At 40.8% G+C, this 15918-nt stretch overlaps 1 protein-coding gene and 1 long non-coding RNA gene across 5 annotated transcripts in view; one reads left to right on the forward strand and one right to left on the reverse strand.

The window, feature by feature from the left end:
* The window catches only part of GRXCR2 (glutaredoxin and cysteine rich domain containing 2), a 38985-nt gene extending 32696 nt beyond the window's left edge, over window positions 1-6289 (forward strand). For all 4 annotated transcript variants that reach the window (XM_070233110.1, XM_070233111.1, XM_070233112.1 and 1 more), the window contains one exon: window positions 5285-6289. In XM_070233110.1, the coding sequence (XP_070089211.1) occupies window positions 5285-5467 (183 nt within the window). In that variant the 3' untranslated portion in view covers window positions 5468-6289. The remainder of the gene's footprint in view (window positions 1-5284) is intronic.
* Window positions 1-15918, reverse strand: part of LOC138917287 (uncharacterized) — a 55756-nt gene that overhangs the window by 27249 nt on the left and 12589 nt on the right. The window lies entirely within an intron of this gene.

The following is a 15918-nucleotide window of genomic DNA, read 5'->3' on the forward strand; positions in this document are numbered from 1 at the left end:
CTGTAGCTTAGAACAGCTTGTTCTAGTGATAGAAAAAATCAGATCTTTTTCTTATGGATTCTCTTGTGCTTCTATTATTGGTGTTATCCTCAATCCATAGTTTCCTTGAAAAAATCTTATAAAGCCAAGTATTCAGATTTTGTAGAGATTAGTTTAATTAAAACTAAGCAATATCATCTCTAAATCCACTAGACCAGGCACAAGTAAACAGCAATACCTTGCAATATGCTGAAAGGGAACGAATAAGCCAAGATGCCATTGTCATTTTAGGTAAAGTGAGGTCACTTTCCATCACGCTTACTCCAGGGTCTGTTGGGTACCACATTTGTCTAGTGACTGCCTTGCCTAGTGAGAGTGCCAGTGTCAACTAGTTTAGTAAAAATTAATATAGAAATTTCTTTAAAAAATATTATTAAAGCCTAATTTCTTACCTTCTTTAGATAAAAAGTAAATATAAATAGTTTGAATGTTTTTTCTCCCCACACCTCTCAGAGATGTGCATTCCCCACCTTGGAAACCATTTTTCAGACTCACTCAGAAAGGGGAGAAGATTGATGATGTTCATTAATTCACATGTGGGGTTGGGGGTGGGAAAAGCCCTTTTGATGAATTTAAGCTAAGAGAATAAAAGCTTGGAAAGCAGCAGAAGTGAATTTTATCACTCTTTAGAGTCCATCTCTTGGGACTTGATGCTTTCTATGGGACTCACTTTCACCTCCCATGGGTTGCTGTCACAAAATGGGCCAGGGGCTTCCTCGAACTTGAGTGATGTCCCCATCCTGGGAGGGGTTAGGGGACAGGAATGAGAAGGTCATGATCAGACTCCAACAAGACACTCTTAATAAAGTTCTGCTCACAACCATTCATGTCTCTTTCCAAACTGATCACACACTTGATATTTTTGAAATGCAAATCACGTCACCCCTTTGTCACACTTTCCCCCTCAAAAAAACTTCCAATGGCCTCTCATCACTTAGGATAAAACCAAAACTCCTCGCTTGCTCTAGAAAGCACTGTATAGCCTGGCCACTCCTGGTCCCTTCAGCCTCATCTTTCCTCATTCTCTCTGCCTGAAACACACAGCCCATCCAGCTACCCCTTATCTGCTCTTTGCTCTCTCCTACCAGAGGCAGTGCCTAGAATGTTCTCCAGATTCCCCACTGCCTTGCCCTCAGCCCCTGAGATCTCAGTGGAGGCATCACTTCCTCGGAGGGGCCTCCTCTGGCTTCCATGAGGATGAAATCAAGGTCCCAAGGATGGACCTCTCAGGGCACCTCACACCCTCCTCACAGTTGCAATCTTACATCTATTTGCGCAATGGTTTGGTTAATGCTTGTTCTCACCCACTAGGATTTGGTCTCCAAGACAGCAGGGGCCATGTTTATGTTGAGTGTAACACAGTAGTTCTAATGCCAAAAAAAAATAGAGCTTGGCATATAACAGGTTCTCAGTAAATATCAATTGTTTGTGGAAAGAATACTGGAATTTGGGACCAAAGTGCCAGCTGGTAAGAAGTATTCTGCCTCTGCTTTCTCCTGTCTTCTCCATAGCCCTATTCAGAATTTAGCAGAGCAGTAGGCAAAAACTAAACACTGTGATCCATTGTGAATTATCTTCTCACTTTAAAACTCATTAATTCTATTCTTTTTCACACCATATTGTAACTTGTAGGAGCACATATTTTCAGAAGAGGGCCAGAAATGAGAAAATGCAGGTCATGCTGCGGGCCTGAAGGAAAAGTGACAATAGGCCTGATATGACAATTACCTTTACATTCAATTTGGAGAGACCCATGTTTTTTAGCTGTAATGCCATAAACTAGGACAGAGGTGTACAGCAGAAAGTTGCCGTGAAAGGTTACGCCTCACTTGCCTGTCCTTTAAACTCTGTTTTAAATTGCTATTTGTTTGCCCAATCCCTCATGCAGGAAATGCCCAGACAAGTTTTATTCTAAACGAGGGGGTCAAAGAACATCAAGGCGCCCTTTCTGATCAAGAGACTCTTTGTTGTGTTATTTGGAACAGGGAAGCAGTGGGAACCTTGATGAAAGAGCAGGGCAAGGCTAAAACCCAGGACATGCTGACCCTCTGTATTAACTATAACAGAGAAGGAGAGGAATAATTGAATTGAGCCACAGTGAAACACGGAAGAGAAAATCTGGCCCTGTGGTCTGTGGATTTGAGACCATTAATCATCTGGGCTTCATTGTGTTTATGTGATTTTACATTTGAAATAATAGTAATAATAATAATAATAGCTGCCATTTATTGAAGGTCCATGATAGCCAGGCACCATGCCCAATGCTTTCCTTGCAATAGTCCATTTCATTCTCAGAAAGACTCTGGGAGGTAGTTATTAGTAGTAGTCTCATTCTGTAGCTGGGGAAACTAAGGCTCAGAGAAGTTAAATAACTTGCCAGAGGTCATCAGGGCCAGTAGTCAAACCCAGGCCCACCTGACTACCAATCTCATAACCTTAACCACTCTGCTAAGCAGGCTCCAGACTGGTGTTGGTTACCTTATTCAGGCTACACAAGCTTTTGAAACTGCACTGAAAGCTGAGGCCCCTTTCCTCGGTCAGGGAGCTAGCAAGGGGTGGTCTGGGTAGGTTTGTCGGTTCTAGAACCTAAGCTATGCTGTGCAACTATGTTGTAAGTCCTCTTACTAAATATTTTCTGAGAAGAATTTTTAAAAATACTGATAATGGAAGACAGAAGCTTATATCCTGCATGCCTTGCACAGAGTAGAGGCTCAGTAAACACTTGATTTAATGAATCACTATGTGATTAAATGAGCATGTTGAGGACAAGTGGTTGGCGGAAGGGTGGTAAACCAGGGTAAGAATGGAAACTCCAGTGAAAACTCTAATAATGCATCATCTAACCACATCACATCAGATAAAATTTGATTGATGATTTGTTCTTGTTCTCTACAGCAGGCTTGCCAGGTCATTTCATTAATCTTTCAATATCTGGCCTGACATTCTATGCAAATTAATTTTTGGATCACATGTATAGCATTATGGTAAGATTTTACTCTACTTTCTTTGACAACATTGACTTACACCATTACAATTTCACTAGGATCAAGTACAAAACATAAAATATATGGATTTGGCAGAAAAATGGACCATGGTAATTTGCTTTAGGACTATTTTGGCAAATATGTCTACTTAGAATACTTTAAGGGAAAAAAACAATTTTCTCCATTGTTAGTATATTAAATATGGCAACAATCAATAAAATATTAACAGAAGGGTAATAGACATCATTTAGGTTTTTGTCAGTTGGATAGTCACTTCTATTCCCTAAATCTAGAATAAATAAAATTTAATATCTTCTTTGGCACTTTGAAGCACGATGGAGCTATTTTCAGAACCTATGCCTCCCTTTTTGAAGATTATTTTTACTCTTAGGTTAGAAAAGAAAGCTGAGTTAGCTGGGTGGAGCCACCCAGTGGACTCCAGCTGTCTTGCTAGTCCCTAGAATTTAAGAACAGGAAGGGTGTGCAAGACTTCATTGTTTTGTTTGTTCATGCATTGGGAAAATACGTGAACAGCAAATATTGTGCCAGGCACTGCACAACATGTCCAGGAAGTGGTGGTGAAAGGGACTAGGCCAGTGAGCTTCCTGTCTAGTCAGCAGGAGCAGTCACTGGAGGATGAGACCCGCCATGCTTGAGGCAGTACAATGGCACGTAAGACTCCTGATCCAGAGGTGTGGGTGGGCAAGGCTTCCAGCAGGAAGTGCTGCTAAGCTGACATCTGAAAACAAGTAGGATTGGCTGAGTTGGGAGCAGGGAAAGGTCCCTGGAGACCAGCTGGAGAGAGCCCTAAGGACAAGAGCCTGATGAAATAGGTAACTGAAAATTTAAATCAGCTAAGGAGATTCGGTTTTAATCTGAAGTTTATCTGGAGGGCAAGTGTTCATTAAAAGGTTTCTTGAGAGCTATGTGGCAATCACAATTGCAGGCAATTTAATGAGATTGGCATCAGTGGGAGAACAGCCCACAAGACCAGAGGAAGGGGTCTATGCTGAATTCATTCCAGAATTGGTGGATGTCCAGACTAGGATTGTGGTTATGGGGTGGAGAAAACCAGATGGATTTGAGAGATGTCTAGAAGGTAAAATGGACAGGACTTGGGGCTGGATCCACCTGGTATTGGTCTAGTATTGCCCCTTATTTCTCAGAAGGTTCATGCACTATCCACGCTGTTTGCATAGGAGTGCAAAGATTGCCAATTACCTTAAGATGTCTTAGAGGAAGAGCACAACAACAGACAAGGGCATTTTCCGGAGGACGGGAGTAGAGGACTGGAGACTTATTAGCAAGACTTAGAAGTGAACTAACTTTTATGGAGAACCTATTGTATGCCAGATAATATATTATGGTGTTTTTTATATACTCTCTCATTTAATATTCTGCCTATTCAGAGAGGTAAGCATTATCACTCCCATTTCACAGGTAAGGAAACTGTCCAAGGTGCATAATTATGTCAGAGGCAGGCCTCAGTCCCAGGTTCCAGGCTCCAGAGAAGACCTCTTAATCACTAGGCCTTCTCATGATTCTCAAAGAGAATAAAGTACTGGAGGAATTCAGAACTAAGCTTCAAAAGACTGTAACATCGACTCATTCATCCACTCAGTCTCTCAGTCACACAAAACAATCTTTCTTGAGCACCTACTATTGGACAACTACAATGAGGGGCTGTGTACATAATCATTAGGAGCATGAACTCTGGTGCTCAACTGCCTGGGATCAAGACCCGCTCCCTCCTCTTCCAAGCTGTGTGCCCACTGGCAAATAACTGAACTTCTCAGTACTCATTTTCCATCTGTAACGTAGAGATGATAATACTGATACCATCTCACTGGGTGTTGTGAGGATTAGCTAGACTGACAGAGAGAGACTCTTAGAGCAGCGCCTGGTCCCTACGAGGCACTCTGCAAGTGTTCACTATTAGTACTTATCAATGAGGAAAATTAAGTCCTTACTCTTACGGAGCAAACAGAAATAACGTATCAGATGGTGACAAGGGTGACGAAGAATGTAAAGTCGCAGAATGAAGGCATGGCGGCAGGCGATGCTGTCTTAGAGATATCCATCAGGGAAATCCTCTGTGATAAAATTGTGGCGATTATTCCGTGTCTCTTCACTGGCATTTGTGGGAAGCATTTTCCTCTCATTCTGCCCCAGCCTTTGGGGCAGCCCCATGCTTTTTGACCAACATGTGAACAATGGACTTGAACTGCCGCAGTAACTAAACCTTGACCTGTCTCTTGCAGGAAGGGGAGCTTCCTGAGGACAACTGTTTTCACTGCCGAGGGTCGGGCAGTGCCACTTGCTCTCTATGCCATGGCAGCAAGTTCTCGATGCTGGCCAACAGATTTAAGGAGTCCTATCGGGCCCTGCGGTGCCCTGCCTGCAATGAGAATGGCCTGCAGCCTTGCCAGATTTGCAATCAATAGCCCATGGCTCTGTATGTCCGCTTTTATTGCACCCTCCCTAAAGTTATTGCTAATAAGCTGCCCCTCCTCCTTCTCCTCCTTCCTTTCCCAGAAAGAAAGCCACAGCTGCTGCGACCACTTCCACTGGCAAAACTCAATTACTCGATGACATTTCATGAGGCTGGTAACATCTCCACGTGGGTCTAAGTGGCAGAGGCATGTTTGAATTAGAGTCTGCTTTGAAACTGGTTCTAAAATGATCCTTCCAGGACCGTGTGCATGTATCTCACTTGACTTAGTTCAGTTTTTTCCTTGTGCTAGTGAACAAATAAATGCACACTTCAGGCAGCAGGTTGAAGTCATTTTCTGATTGGGAGTTATTTTACAAAATTACGCAGTGGGAAGGGAATACAAAAGGCAGGTTTCTGATGAACTGAATTCCTGTTGGTTATAATGCATTTCAAATCCTCATTGGTCCAATTGAATTTTTAACTGAGCAGAAGAGGAAAGGTATGCCCAATGCCAAATGCCTTAGCAGGCCACTGAAAACAAAAGAGCATGAGCGTGCTTCATGCTGTAGATAGGCAAGCTGAGGAGGCCTTTCTTTCAAAGTTCTGAGTCTCTCCTCTGTGATGTGCTTGGGCAGTATTCATGCAGGCAACAAGCCATGCTACTTCTTAGAAGCAGATGAGATAAGACATTTCTGCATGCCTCTATACTACTGAGGTTACAAGCCAAGTCAAAGCAATTCATGATAAATTTGGTGCTTAAGTATGTGTATGTGATCTGACTTATTCCAGCCCCTGAATTATTATTAAATAAATAAATCTATTTTACATCTAAGATATAGGCATGATCTCTTCATGAAAGACTGTGGATATTTTATAGGTGTTTATTGGGAACCTCTAAAAGAAAAATTAACCAAGGCTGATTTTTGCAATTATCTTTCTATTGTCTATGAATACACATACTAAGGATAATTCTTTTCTCCTAAAATTGGTTATAAAATTAGAAAAATGCTTTTGTTAATAAACTTTTGTAGTTCTAACACCCACTCCCCTTAGCCCTTGAACATAACACTGTAAAATCTGCTAACTGTTGAGACACATTGCTTTTCTATGATGATTATTTTGATTTTCATAACAATTTTTTCAAGATTTGTTTGTTATTCTTTAATATTCAGCTATTAAAATAGTTCAACAATGGAATGCTTTTCAGGCCATAGAATTACTTCTAATAAAAAGATTAAAATATTTTTTGGAGCCATGATGATTTTGCCTGTCCTCTCTTAGCCAGAATGATAGAACTATTGCTCACTGACTTTCTTTGCTTCTGTCCTTCACTATTTTCTTACTCTGTTCACGTTTTCTCACAGCTATTGACTCTTCTATCTTTCTAGAATGCCAGGGGAAGGAACGATGTCCAGAAGCCTTTAAGTGTATTCTTCTGCTTTTTGACAGGAACGTTCGACAGCAAATATTGTTTGAGCCCAGCCTGTGTGCGGGACATGCACAATAACACCGCTTCGCTAGGTGCTTGATGTGCAGGCTTACCCAGCTGGGAACCACCCCTTTGGTAGCTCATGGGACTCACAGTTGCAGTGAGGGAGACAGACTTACAAACACATAATTACCGTATAGTGCGACAAGTTCTGGGATAGGAAAGCAACAGGGAGAACTGAAGCACATAGAAGGAACACCTAATGCAGCCTGAGAGGGGTTATGAAGAGGCTCCCAGAGGAAGCGGTGTAAGCAATGTTGGCTTCTTTATCTTCCCCCATGCTCTTAAGAGCCTTTAATACTTTTCAGGCTATAATAAATACACCTACTAATGATGACATTTATTTATTCAGTCAGCAAGTATCTATGGAGCCCTGGGGATATATCAGTAGACAAAATATGTGTATTTAATATGTATCTGTAGAGACAACTAAAAATGTAGAATAAAAATATATTTATATATATGATAAAACTTCACATGTGTATACATACTATATTGTGTATTAGGAAAGGATAAATGCTTTAACAAAAAGTAAATAAGGGGTGTAGGGAGTAGGGAGGGGCTGCAATCTTAAATTAGTTTTCAGGGAGGCATCATTGAGAAGGCATCCTTTAAACAAAGGCCTAAAGGAGATGAGGGAGTGAGTTGTGAAAGTATCTGGGGTAAGATCATTCCAGGCAGAGGAAACAGCAAGTGCTAGACTCATAGGAGGGCGAGACCCTGGCATGTTGGAAGAGCAGCAAAGAAGCCAGCGTGGCTGGAGTGCAGTGAGAAAGATGACAAGTGGCAGCGAATGAGGTCAGAAAGGAAGGTGCGTGTGTGTTGGGGTGAGGGGACACCTTCCTTCGGAGCCATTGGAAGACCTTGGGTTTTCCTGTGAGTGGAGTGCTGCTCTGGATGGCCTCTGTTTTCGTCAACCTCGCACCCTCTCCCTCTATACCTTCCTCTTACTGCTGGGGCAAGAGACCTACAAACTACACTTCCCAGAGTCCCTTCCTTGCTGGCTTCCTGTTAGGTTCTGCCTTTGGGAGGTACTGGCAGGACTGGAAGATGGGAGGAAGGAAGAGAGAGCCTTCCTTTTTTTGGATGAGGATCCTGGCAGTCTTTCCCACATGGCAGCTGCATTAACAGCAACAGCAGCTGAGAATGCTGGCTCAGGCAGCTCGGTTCCAACAGTAGTCACTCGAGAGGCTCTGATTGTGGGTTCGATGAAACACCATTTTCTCTTTTGTTCCTCCAGCCGAAGGGGGGTAGTGGTTTCCCGCAGTTACTAATCTTTGTAATCAATTCCCTATAATATATATTCCCTCTCTTTGAAGTATCTAAAGTGGTTTCTGGTTTCCCAATTGTATACCAACTAATACAAATATTTTCAGCAAAGGAGGGTCATGATCTGATTTATGTTTTAACAAGCCACTCTGGCTGTTGTGTTGAGAAAAGACACTGTGGGGCAAAAGTGGAAGTGGGAGTCCACTTAGGAGACCATTGCAATAATCCTGGTGACAGCTAGTGACCTGGACCACTGTGGTACCAGTAGAAGTGGTAAAAGTGGTCAGATTGTCAATATGTTTTTTTTTTTTGAGGAAGATTAGCCCAGAGCTAACTACTGCCAATCCTCCTCTTTTTGCCGAGGAAGACTGGCCTTGAGCTAACATCCATGCCGATCTTCCTCTACTTTATATGTGGGACGCTTCCCACAGCATGGCTTTTGCCAAGCGGAGCCATGTCTGCACCCGGGATCCGAACTGGTGAACCCCGGGCCGCCGAAGCAGAATGTGCGCACTTAACCACTGCACCACCAGGCCGGCCCCTGTCAATACGTTTTGAAGGTAGAGTTGTAGGGTCTGCCTATTGTACTTTGTACCCGGAAATATTGTTTATCTCCTACTCTATGGAAAAGATATCTGACTTTGCCTACTAGTGTTTGCACTAAAATATCCACTTCCTGATTTGTGAACTACAAACATTTCAGTGGGTTGGGCAGTGTCAGGAGTAAGTATAAGGCAGGGTTGGCCAACTGGTATTCCTGAGACTCCAAGAATTCCTTCAGACCTAGAAACAAATATGAAGTTAAAAAATATCACAGCAATGCTGTGATTAAAATAATGCTACATCCTTGAAAGCTCAAAAAATTTTTAAATAAATACATGTTTTCAAAAGATATAACATCTACCCATTCATTTATTCATTGGACAATTTTTCACTGGATTTCTACTATGTTCCAGGCATTTCATTTGTACTAGGTCCTCAGGATACAAAGATGAAAACACACTTAGTATTTGCCATTAATGAGATTATAATCTTTGGACTCTAGTTAGCGTAATAAAGGAATCCAGCCTTACAATTTGGGGAGGACACTGTTGCCAGCCTTTGTTACTTACTCCAGTGACTCTCAGTTCCTCTGCTTGGCCAGGTTCACTGAGTCAGCTGTGGGGGCTGTCTCACAGAATTTATTTATTTTAACAAGCACATATCAACTGTTCTGTGTGTAGGACACTGTTCTTACTAACTCCTTGAATCGTCCTAACAATTGAACTAGATTCAGTTTATGGATCATCTCTTAGTCCCACGCATGCTGTTCCTTTCCATGTCGCATCTGCCCAGACCATAAACGGGTTGGCCCTTTCTGTGACCCTCACAAACTTCTTGCCTTGCTAGGCCTTTGTGAAAGTAACAAACTGTGCTGAAAATGGGGAGAAGCCTAGGGGTCTGACACTGCATGACAGTCATGAGACAACTTAATGTGGCAAGCTTTCTGCTGCTGACTGTCCAGGCCACTTACAACCACCCTGCTGGTTCCTCCTTTCTTTTCTGCCTTTCCATCCCAGTTTACCCTCTATTCTTACTCTGTTAGGCAGACAAACTCATGTTTATCGTCCTTGTTCCCAAACGTGGCTTTGCCCCAAGGCCTATCTCCTCCTTCACACACAAAGATGTCCAGGGCCAGCAGGCTTCCTTTCACAGGCCCCATCCTCCTTGGAAGACACTTGAAATGGCTATATCTTCCCCTCCTTGCCTAACTAGGGGATTCTGTGAGGCGAGGAGGGCAGAGTTCATATGCCTTAAACCTTTGCCCCTAGAGCAACTCTACTTTTTTCCCCTTTCTATGTTAGCTTCCAGGTAATACCCCTTTTGAAGAGAGTTGCATATTTAAAATATTTTTGAAGTCCACATTAAGCATTAACTTTGTGATCCATAATTTACCTTTCCAAATTAAACCGGCCAAGGACATCAATTAAGCTTAAGTTTATAGGAAAGATGATGTTGCTCTTATTCTAGGTTTTCCACAAATATGCATCCCTCTAGTAATATATTCATTTAACCTGGTGCCAGTGACATTTTAAAAAAACTTCTGTAGTTCACTAGAGCTTAATCTGAGTGAATCTGATGATAAAGGTAAATTTGAAAGAAATATTCGCAGTTGTTTCTATCACCCGTCCTCATTAGTTGCATCTCCTCATTTTCTAATTAAACACAGTAATTATAGAGAGTTCACATTCATGCAATTATGTGAGAGAGAAACGGAGTTATGTCAGTGTCAGAACTATGGCATATAATTACTACCTGTGTTAAAGAACATGTAAAATCCAGAGAAGAAAAGACCTGAAACCATAAAACAGGAGAACTTCCTCATTGCTTGGGGGTGGGGAGCGGGGGAAGGAGGTAGGAATGGGGCAGTTAAATCAGACCTTGGCAAAACAGAGTTAATGTTTCTCTCCTTTAACACTGTGAGCTTCCTCTTTGTATAGTCGCCTCAGCATGACTTTTATCCAGTTCCCAAGTACGTCTTCTCCATTAATTACTATTTCTCAGAAGATTGGGACCATTAATTCACACAAAGATGTGAATGGCTAATAGATTATTGACCATGTCTGCTTTTTAAGCTCGAAGTGTTATATTTTTGAAGGCCTCCTATGAGTCAGGCCATGTGCAAGAAACAAGAAGCCAGAAGATGAAACAGACATAGTACCCTCTTTCAGAGACATTATAGTCTCACAGGGAACCAGAGATTTAAACGAGCATTTGCAAAATAAAATGATAGGTGCCATAGGAAAGGAAGAGACTAGACACTGGTTAACTCTTCTTTAATTGTTGGTCTCCTTCATTCAGCTATGAGCTCCTTAAGGGCAGAAAGTGTGCCTCATCTATTATGGTACCCCCAGCATCTGCCACAGTGACTGATGCATAGAAGGTGTTTAATAAATGGTGATTTGGTGTTTGCAAAGCCATGATATTTGGTTGTACACACAGGGTCCTCAGTGTATTGTCTTATGGGCCAATGCCTTGGGAAAATTTCACAGGTGGAGAGCTTCTAAAATGGCTTCTAATGATCCCCACCTCCTGGTATTCCTGCCCTTATGCAATCCCCTTGAGTGTGAAGTGGACTTAGTGACTTGCTTCTAACAATAGGATATGGCAAAAATGATGGGATGTCACCTCTGAGATTAGGTTATAAAAGACTATCACTCGTTCTCTCACTTTTTTTGCTTGCTCACCTGATGAAGCCAGCTGCCATGTTGTGAGCTGCGTCATGGAGAGGTCCAAATGGCAAAGAATAGAGGGTGGCTTCTGGCCAACAGCCAGGGAGGAACTGAGGCCCTCAGTCCAGCAACCAGCTAGGAACCGAATCCTGCCGAGAACCACATGAGTGAGCTGGGAATGGGCTCCTTCCCTAGTTGAGCTTGAGATTCAACCACAGCTGACATCTTAATTGCAGCCTTGTGAGAGACCTGGAGCCAGAGCCACTCAGCTAAGCGCTGCTCAGATCCCTGAACTGTGGGATGATAAACTGAGATAACAAATGTTCTTTGAAGCAAGTAAGTTTGGGGACCATTTGTTATATAAGGATAGATAATGAACACAAGGTAAGACTACCTTCTGTCTAGGTCTTTATTGATAGATTCTTTTATGTTCAAAGGGATTTCCCATGGAGATGAATGCTCACAATAATTTGTTCTTTGTTTAATGTTCAATTTATTAAGCTCATGAATCTAATACCCAAAACTGAAAACCAATTTTTCTTGGGGCCTTTAAACATTGATTACAAATTTATTAAGCATATCATTTTAAACAATTTAAACTAACTGCATTTATATATTTGAATGAATGATCCCTTTAAACACTTCAAAACCTTAATTCATAAACATATGAAAACAAAAATTACAGAACTTATTTCTACAGTTTCACTTAAATCTGCTCTAAAGCATCAATATCAGGGGTTTAATGCCTTTCTTACTTCTGTTATTGTTTTTCTGTGCTTGCTTTGATATATCCTCAGGGTTTTAGTATTATTATTTTTATTCCTTTCCTTGGGTCACAAAATTCTCAGCAGATCCCAAAGAAAAGATTACCTTACCAGAACAGCCTACATTGCAGGATTTGGTTTATTGACTGATTAATTCTTGGTCAGACTTGTGTGTTTCTCCCAAGGTGATTCTAACCCAAGCCACCTTGTTATAGTAAGCTTTTCTATAGTTAAAGGAAATCTGTTATGTCAGTGAGACTATTTCTGGCCTTATCTTATGCCTAGGGTTTAATTTTGCAACCTAGTGTCTATCTCTGAAATTGTTTTTTTAATTATCACTTGGCCATTGTTATATAACTGATTATCCTATCATAATCAAATACTGATTTGGACTCTTAGCATTAAAAACTTACATCTCCCTTATTAGCATTGAGATTTAATCTCCCAGGAGTTGAGAGATTGAGTCTGTGTAGTTAGTGTTCCTTTGTAGGTCATCTGTCTAATATATTATATTGGCAAACACTGTGGAACCGTCTTTCTGGTTGGTTATTGTGTGTGCCCACCCAAACTGAATAGTCCTTGCCGTTCTTGGCATCTACTTTTTCTGGGACTACTTGGCTTATAGTTTCCAATGTTTACTCTCCTTAAACAGACAGAGATAGGCATATGACTGAGCTTTATAAATAAACAAGATTTAACAGAAGAAATATCAAACCCTCCTAATTACAAAAATCAATAAAAAATAAACATGGTCTATTATATTCACTGATTTCTATTACAATGACCTTTTGGGTAGACTTCATATTAACTCTTCTATTTTGAGTCATTTTGAATTCATGGCCTTTCACAAGACTCACCTGGGCTGATAAGTCATGACGAAGATGGTAATGGTGGTGGTGATGATAATGGCGATAGTGATTTTGATGCTTAAATTGTGACTTCATCTTAAGAGACATATCATCTTATCTTTAAATGGGCAAGGCTAAACTATAGTGTCTAGGAATGCACATTTGCATCAAAAACCCTAAAAAATACAAGGAAGCCATTATTACAAAAGTAAGGATATGCAGAAAGGGAAGGAGGTGTGATGGGAATGTGGCTCGTGGAAGCAGCTTATGGGACGGGTGGCAAAGTTCTATTTTTTTGACCTGGGCATACATTTGATTTGTGTGTGTGTGTGCATGTTGCATCTGTGCTTTATTTTTACAATAACAATTTTATTTTAAAAATTGTCACCACATAGTCGGTGGGGGTGCCTATATGTTGACTCCTTTATCCTTTATACACTGCTCCTGACATTCTTGAAAACATTCTTGCTTTTTGGCAACAATAGGATGTTGGAGAAATGTTCTGAATTTTTTTCTGTCCTAAATCATGGAATTAGCTATCTTTCAAGGGATTTGGTTTCCTTTAATAGGAAATAATTCTAAAGACCAGGTGCCGGACTCTGGAGCTGCACATGAGAATGTGTGGTGCTAAGAGAGAACTGATATTGCTGCTGGGCCACTGAGAGCTGAAAATATACTTATTAAGGTTATTATTTTGCACTGATATTTCCAATGTAACTTATCATATTGCTTTTCCAAACTTATATTATATAAAATTTTATAAACTACAAACTTTTCTCCTGAACTCATAATCTTTTTGGTATGATGAGACTCCTGGATGGAGCCAAGACATGCTTATATCACATTCTCCTCTTTGGTACAGTAATTTCCAAACTTCTGTCATTCACATAATTCATGACTTTTTTGCATATTTGCCAAATTCATAATTTTTTACTATCTGCATTATTGTTTTATTAATATTTTTGTTTAATCAACATTAGATTGACCCCCTTAAAAGAATTAGATTCATATTAAGTAATAATATCTGTGGAATCATAGGGTTTAATTAACTGGCCATATATTTTTCCAGTATCCATTAAGATGGATATATAAGTGTTGGAATTTGAGGGGACTCAATAAATATTACTTTCCCTCACTCAAGTTTAGCACCACCTGAAAGATAGACAAGAGTCAGGGAAATGAAGCTCAAAATATCAGGTTCATTACTAATAAAAGCTGCATTGGGGGATCTTGCTTAGGTGCTGGACAATTATGGCCTCCCTAAGAGTAGACCTCAGGCTTGGAAAGACATATCCACCTGCAGGCCTTCCCTGCAGTGTGGCCCATTTACCTCACAGCCAAGGATACTGTAGAAGTTTTCCTCCTGGGAGGAAACAGATTTGAAAAGGATAGGGAGGGAAAGATGGAGCTACCATACTTAGTTTTTCCTCCAAACTCACCAGCTGAGCAGGAGTGAGTAAGGGAGCAGAGAGGGGCCAGGAACATTAAGCTAATGGATATTTCTGTAAATAAAACACAAAGTCAGGGGAAATCACTACTAAAAATACATGTTTGTCCATGTATCAAGTCACAGTATCTAAAGACACCTTTTGGGAAATCCTGCTATAGTGAACCGTGTTATGATAAAGTGCCTGTGAAGTTCGCCTTGCCCAATATTGCTTGGGTATCTTTTCTGCATCTCAGTTCATTATATTTGGAGGAACAGATTTAATATAGAAGAGTCTATCTGAATCCAACTCAGAGTGAGTCATGTTGTCAATGTGCCATATATACCATCTTGGCCATTTTGCAGACATTTGTGTTAAATAAACTACCATTGCAAAATCATGCTCAAAAGGTTCTAGCACTTCTCATGCCACTGGGTGTCATTTTACCCTCACCATTGATGAAATGACCATACGTACTATGACAAAGTCTTATGAGATTTCATTCTTTATTTCCTTAATTGAGCCAGGGACACTTATTCCATTCAAATATTTTGATGTGGGAACTTCCTATAATCAGGCTTAATAGAATGTCAGTGCTTAAAGGAAAAAGTAGAGACACCCTGTCTAACTCTCTCTTCCTCTTAAAGGGATGAGGAAGTGAAGGTCTGAGAAGGCGAAGGACTTGTCCAATGTCACATCCTACTTATTGACTGACTTAACCTCAGAATTGGGGCCTCCTAATTCTCAGCTCATTTATTTTTTTTATGCTGTCCCTGGGCCTTTTAAACATAAAGTAAAAATGAGAAAGCAATGGCTCTTGGCAGAGAGAAATTATTTCCTATCTCTAAAAGCTATTTTGAATCTCTCCATTCTTTTCCACGTCCCATACCATAGTCCAACCAACACCACCTCCTGCCTGGATCACTGCAATAACCTCAAACAAGACTTCCCCCTTTCAACCTCCAAGTCAGTTTCTTCCCGTCACAAGAGTTGTTCACTGAAATGCTTTGTCTTTTATTTTTCACCACCTTCCTTATACTCATTGTATTAGTTAGGACCATTTTTGCTGCAAGACAGAAGAGCACAATTCAAAAAAGGTGACTATAAGTCAGTTTGGGCTAAGTTATGCTGCGATAAAGAACAACTCCAAAATGTCAGTGCTTTCATTTCTCTATCTTGGTTGATGGGGAGCTCTGTTCCCTGTCATGCTCAGTCAGGATCTTAGGTTGACAGAGTCTCCACCATTTGGAACATATTTGATGGCCACGGCAGGGGAAGAAAACATGGTGTAATGTGTACCAGCTCTTAAGACTTCTTCCCAGAAGTGACATATGTTGTCTGTTCACATGTTATTGGCCAAGTCAAGTCTCATGTCTAACTTGAAAGAGTGAGGAAGTGTAGTCCTACCATATGTCCCGGGAGAGTAGAACCAGGAAAAAAAAATGACTAGCA

The sequence above is a fragment of the Equus caballus genome, chromosome 14, assembly GCF_041296265.1.
Source record: "Equus caballus isolate H_3958 breed thoroughbred chromosome 14, TB-T2T, whole genome shotgun sequence".
In the NCBI taxonomy this organism is placed as follows: Eukaryota; Metazoa; Chordata; class Mammalia; order Perissodactyla; family Equidae; genus Equus; species Equus caballus.